This window comes from Montipora foliosa, chromosome 14 (assembly GCF_036669935.1).
Source record: "Montipora foliosa isolate CH-2021 chromosome 14, ASM3666993v2, whole genome shotgun sequence".
NCBI lineage: Eukaryota > Metazoa > Cnidaria > Anthozoa > Scleractinia > Acroporidae > Montipora > Montipora foliosa.
The window spans coordinates 5,115,594-5,122,239 of record NC_090882.1 but is presented as its reverse complement, the minus strand read 5'-3'; the positions used below and the strand labels follow the sequence as shown (position 1 = coordinate 5,122,239).

Genomic DNA, 6,646 nt, shown 5'->3' with positions numbered 1-6,646 from the left:
TAGGGTATTAGCAATGTTAGTAAAAACATCTAGTGAGTGGGCAAGATCATTCAAACAAAAATACAAAAACAAAAAAACCAACCAAAACGAACACCCGCATTTCCAAGTCAAACGCCCATCAGTCATCAGTTGAGGCCGATCGCTTTGGTAAAAATAGATATCGGAATAATTACGAAGACTTATGCTGATAAAGGTTGACTTGATAAGGCCCCGTTCAGTGCCTTTATATCTCGAAAATGCATTCATGAAGAAATAATTTGTGGATTGATCTCAAGACAACATTTTCAGCAAGCTGTTAAATAATTTTACAAGTTAACATAAACCGTTTTTCAGCTGGTTGAATTTAGCAAAAGAATGTCTGAACGAAGCGTTGCTTCTATTTTTCAGCCAAGGCTATAAATAATTCGTGTATTTAACATGCCTTCCCGATTCGCACAAAAACAAACCCCCCAAAAAAATACAAAGGCCGTCACCTCTACGTTTCTGAGTTCATCAGTCCATTTGCAACCATTTGACTCATTGGGACATTTCACAATGAAATCCAAAATGTTTCGCTTGATTGCAACATCAGGATAAATATCCTGTTAAAAGAAGTACACAAATGTTATACCCTATTGTATTTCAAGACCAGTGGAAATTCACCACTGGTGGCTGAGCTGAAAAGCACAACCTTATGGGTTCTGTGTAGGTGTACACTGATAATTGCTCAATGCCGTCCTGCCCAATCTTTCATTCCCCTAAGAGGAATCAAATTATGGGTTTTAATTAGACAAAATTTAAAAATAGTCAAATGTCTCACAAATTTTGCATATTTAATGAGCAAAAGCAATAGCTTTGCACGCTCTGCACGTGCATTTTTAGTTTTTGTACATTTCTTTCACGTTTTCGGCAAATCTACGACGTGAAATGACCAATTCTCAAGTTTTACGGAGAAAGTGAACAAAAGGCAGCGAATTTGAATTTAACTGTCGTAGATTCAATAGCGCACCTCCTAATTCAGTTCCTGGAAGGTTACACTAGTTTTTAGAAGATAGACAAGCCGACATAACGACGAAAACGATTAATAAACCTCAACTTGCAATTTTAAATGACGTTTTCGTTACCTTCGCGTCGCAGATCTTAAACTCCCTAATTTTTCGGCTCAATACCCTAAAAGGTACCGCTAAAGCTCCCGCTGTAGACCTTTTGAGGCTGAACACCCTAAGAGGTAGGAAAACCGCTTTTTAAACCCCTAAAAGCTACAACGAGCACCTTCTTCCTTTGTATATGGAGTTCCTCCCCCCCCCCACAACCAGGGCTTTTCAAACGAAGTAGATTTTCTTTTCACTCAGACTGTTCATGTTTCTGCTACATGTGTAACCACTACAACCTGCTTAACCAATAACTGACCACAGATAATCATTGTTGGTGGTCTTATAAATGCTATCTACCACGAGTTCAAGCCATTTTATCAACAAGGGCCAATACTTATGTCTGGGCCTCCACTATTGTAACTGGGATGTAGGGATGGCGCAGTGGTGAGAGCACTCGCCTCCCACCAATGTGGCCCGGGTTCGATTCCCGGACTCAGCGTCATATGTGGGTTGAGTTTATTGGTTCTCTACTCTGCTCCCAAAGGTTTTCTCCGGGTATTCCGGTTTCCCCTCTCCTCAAAAGCCAATATTTGACTTGATTTGCGTTAATTGTTAATTTCAGAGTTTGATGGTTATCTACTCTGCACTGAGAGGTTTTTCTCCGGGTACTCTCAGACTGGTTTCCCCTCTCCTCTGAAACCGACATTTGACTAGATTTGTGTTGATTGTTAATTTCACTTTACAGTGTCCCCAACTAGTGCTCCAGCGCTAAATCGACTAGACACTTAAATAAAGTTCCTTTCCTTTCCTTTGAACTTTTAAACCCTCATGTTCCTTTATGTCCTGTCTAGAGTTATCGGGTAGTGACAATAACATCCCTTTCCAGGACTATTCCTTAATTACCAATCTCGGGTACCATTGAAAATAAGCAGGAGCTCATTAAGAGGAGCCTCTATCTCCCATACTTGGTCTCGGCGTCAACCCTTTCCCGAGTAGATTTATTTATAGAACACCACCCTTGGGAGATTCAGCACGCTCACTGTTGTCAGGAGCTCTTAATGAGCTCCTGCTGTTGTAAAAGCCAATCAAAACAGAGCTATCCCAGCGTCAAGGAAATTACGATACTTTTCGCGAGAAAAACCTGTTCCTAAAAATAAATTTACTCGGGAAAGGGTTGACTCAAGGAATTAGAGGAGATAGAGGCTCCTCTTGATGAGCTCCTGAAATAAGGGTTTTCTACTTAATAGTGACGAAAACAGTTTGAAGGTACTGTAACTGATACATACCGTTTGGTTATGCTCATCAATGGGACGGCGGTCGATGGGACATTTCCTCTTCCTAAAAAGTAAGACCAGATTTGGAGAACTCTACTTTGCTGAATTTGTCACAACATTCAAGGTGTGTCCTTTTTCGACCGTGCAATGAAACTACCGTTTAAATTTACATTATTCAGTTCTTGCTGTAATCAAATTTGTTTTCACATGTTCAGTCACGCCATGTATTTCGTGAGCCGGTTACTGTCATTTCATATTCATTGATTGAATATATTAAGTTTTGCGTTCTCGTCTGCTCTAATTTGTCGTCAATGTCAACATTACAGTTTTTCAAACTCATTTATTGCCCTTTCGACTTCTACCTAGTGCTATAAAGACCGATTCTCAATTCCATCGAACAGTCGACTAACGAGATTGCAACCACTTTGGTCACCTAAATGAATTTTCTGAATTTCTAAGCCTTGCATCAGTTTTGGCTCCGAAATACAAGTTACTACTACGCAAGATATATAGAAAATGTTACCATCGAACAAAAAGGCGTATAAATCTCGAAATCCAACGACCTGGAGCGTCTTCTAAAGATTTATCCAACCACTTAAATATGATTAATATAGTTTGTGTTATATTTTGGTCTAACCGAGAAGCAGAGCTTTGCGAGAAAAACTTTGCGTGCTATGTTGTGTCGCATGCACAGGGTTCGTGTCAGCTGTTCGCCATTTGCATGCAGCGGGTTCCGCTTCCCTGAGTATAGACATGACAAGCTTCTTCTGAAAGCTGTTTCAATTTCTTCTCTTTGGAACCCATTCATCCACAGGAAACTTTCCGTCCTTTCCAGGTAACCTTCAAGCTTATATCCTTCAAAGGGCATCACCTCTTTCAACTGCTTTGGCAGTCCGAGTACTTTCGGTTGTCAGAGAATGACACGCGGGTCGCACATCAGTGAGTCGTTTATATATTGATCGTTGAGTCCACTGAATTCTAGATCATCTTTAAAACACATTCATCCGCTCCCTAGTAGTTTCATTATCTTGCATTATGCATCAATTTAATAGCATTTTTCATCAGCCAAAACAAATTTTCGTTAGACCGTACCAGACGAGATATGTCGCCTTCCAGATGCCTGAGGCAAGAAAGCTGCAAGAGCCACAACTCCTGCATACTAGACGCATGCCTGAATCAATAACCTAATTAAACAACATTCTAATCGTTCACATTGGTGATATAGCCAGTCATCACGACGATCAAAATCTTATGAAGGCTGATGTACCTCTTCAAAGACTTCTCCAGACACTCTTTGCAGAATCTGTGGCCGCATTTGGTTTGCACTGGTTCCCTCATGGGACACTCACAGATCGGACAACAATACTCAGGCGACACTTGATTAACAAATGTGTACTCGTAACCGGGCATGATGAAGTCGAAAGCTGACGCCGTATCGTTGTTAGCCTTGAACAGCGAGCGCCTGATCTTGACTCTTGATCAGAATAAAGGAAACAAAGGAATAAAGGAACATTATGGTCAGCGGTGCTACAAGCGTGCCAGTCGACAAGTTGACAAGATTCACAATAGGTGAGGCAAAGAGTTGAACCCGGATCGATGGCTTCACCTTGCAGTTTCCGATATCCACTAGACCAACGAGACAAGCTCCCAGAATGTTGAATTTTTTAGAGTATTGACATAATAGTACCCAGCAAAACAATTGAAAGTTAACCGTCTTCAACGGGGTTTTTAGACCTAAATACTGTAGATCAGCGCGGCTTAGCTTAGGCCCGGGTTAAACGCCGTACTTCACATGAGCCGAACCTAATTACACTTTAGGTCGACCCAAACTAGTTAAGTTCGCCTGTTGAGTCAAACGTCGAACTTAATTCAGCCGAACTTTAACTGACCACGAAAATAAATAGCAAAACCGAGATCGAGGCTGTCTCATACATCAACATGATTATGCATTTGGTTCGGCTCATGTGAAGATCGGCGTTTGACCCAAAGGCGATCTTCAGCCGTTATTCCCGCCTGGAGTGGCCGTGATAAACGCCTCAGCCGATCCAAATAAAACCATTGGAACTTGATTTGGTCAAACGCCGTACTTCACATGAACTTAATTCATGTAAATTAGTTGAATTGAGTTCTGCTCATGTGAAGTAGGGCGTTTAACCCGGGCCTTAGAAACGCTATTTCTTGTTGAACTAAAGCTGTAATTCTGCCTGTTTTCATTCTTTTTACAGCGGTAAGAGTATCAATACTAACATAGGATATTGACTTGTGTAATTATTACGAGATGTCCAATGTCAGTTTGAGGGATGGAAATTAGTGTTGACCTTGTCAGTCAGTTAACCTTAATTTATCCACGGTTAATCCTTCTGGCCCGGGTTGCTCGAAGCATGAATAGCGCTAACCAGCGTTAAATACCATGGAAACCTATAGATTTTGACACCTCTTAACCAACGGTTAGCGCTAACCAAGCTTCGAGCAACCGGCCCCAGGAAATTAATTACAATAATAATTAAAATAATTAAAATACTAATACTAGACAGCTACTTAATACAATAGTCTATTGTACTCCATTAATCTAGAAAATAAAATAAAAACCTGTTTTACAAGGATGCCGTACTCGTAGATCAACAAAAGATTCACTCACCCTAGAAGCTGTGGAGGAGTATTTCAGATTTGAACTCTGTTAGCGATGACGCTGTGCGCAGGTGGTGAGGTAAGCTATTCCGCAACACCGCACCACTGTAGCTTCTTTATAGAATTATGTGCGGGAAAGTGTGTAATGGCAAGCTTACTCTCTTTATCCCTTAAATTAAACGAAATGAGGTTGTTCCTTTCGAAAAATTTTGACCTTAAATACTCCGAGGTATTAATGTGTTGCGTTTTATACATTAAAATGGGTTGAGACATCGCGCGTTGATCATTCAGGTTTTTTCCCTATAGGGTATGAATGAGTTCATCTCCTTCAGAGTCGTAATTTGAAAAGGTTATGATACGCGCCGCTCGATTTTGGAGTTTTTGGAGCTTTAGGGCGTGGCATTTTCCACAATTCCCTCACACGACACTGCAATAATGAAAGTGCGATTGAACAAGGGCATTAGAAGCAGTAATCAATATTTCGCATGGGACGAAATTCCTAAAACGTTTGATGGCATTAATACCAGCTACATAGATTCAAGCTCAGAGTTTCTCATCCCTGGCTTTGGAAGCCAAACAGATTCTCTTGCATTTGAGATGAATCCCATAGACCTCTTTCATAATGGCGGCCAAATATAATATTCTTTTGTTTTGATGCTAATTAGCCTTTCTAGCCTCGCTACGACGAACAAATTTCAAAAGAACTTTTGTTTCAAAATGAGGGCAGTAGGTCAAATTAACCTGAAGACAAAAAAATGTAAAAGTGGTCGCAATTATGAAAGTGGCCCATGGTAAAAAAGAAAATTACTTTCAAGGTTCACTTATTTTTCAGCCACCACAAGTCACTAGAATGACACACACTCGAACGCAACCTGACTCGGGTGGGTTACTTCTTTACTGGAACTTGAGGGGGGCTAGATAGGTCACTTATATTTAAAATGGATCAGTCTGCAGTCTTGTGAGTCCTTGATTGTACGGCATGACACTTCCCTAAATGTGTAGCTACAATCTTGGACAGAAAGGGTTGAGATTATTAAAAAACAGGGGTTGCTTTACGCACTACGCCCTCAATCTCGCACTCTAACAGCCACCCCCTCCCCCACTACAACCAATGTTGATAAGCCCAGGTTTCACATGCTTTGTTTTGCCTAGCAAAAAAATTAGGGAACTTAAGCAAAGACAATGGCGACGGCAACGAGAACGTCACAAATTTGTATATTTAGTGGGAAAAAACAGTGGCTTTGCACGCCCTGCACGTGCGTTTTTCTCTTTTGTCCATTTCTTTGCCGTCGTAAGCAAAACAAAAACGTGAAATAGTCAAATTTGAGGTTTTAAGGAGAACGTCAGCACTTGACGATAGAGTTTCATCTTCTCCCCTAAATTAAGCGCCGTTCCGACCAATGTCGTTTTTGAGGAACTACCACACCCTTGTCATATTAAAAGGGTTGACATGTTTACGAAGTGATAACAATGACGCGAATTTATATTTTGAGATGACGTTCTCGGTGCCGTCGCCGTCGTCGTTGCTTAAGTTCCCTATTGATCAGAGGGGAGCGGGGGCATTTGTGAACAAAAAAGAGAGCCAGTTTGTCATAGCTGTCATTGCACTTGAACTCGAATTGTGACGTCACACTACAGTCAGTGAGTCAGCTATGCACAACAAAAAAGACG

General features: G+C 41.0%; 1 protein-coding gene across 1 annotated transcript in view; it reads right to left on the bottom strand.

Moving 5' to 3' along the window:
• Window positions 1-5,104, bottom strand: part of LOC137984692 (TNF receptor-associated factor 5-like) — a 10,917-nt gene extending 5,813 nt beyond the window's left edge. The window contains exons 1-4 of the mRNA XM_068831940.1: window positions 4,986-5,104; window positions 3,615-3,821; window positions 2,360-2,411; window positions 474-581 (exon numbers count right to left, since the gene is read on the bottom strand). Of these exons, the coding sequence (XP_068688041.1) occupies window positions 474-581; window positions 2,360-2,411; window positions 3,615-3,757 (303 nt within the window). The 5' untranslated portion in view covers window positions 3,758-3,821; window positions 4,986-5,104. The remainder of the gene's footprint in view (window positions 1-473; window positions 582-2,359; window positions 2,412-3,614; window positions 3,822-4,985) is intronic.
• Between the last annotated feature and the right edge of the window lie 1,542 nt (window positions 5,105-6,646).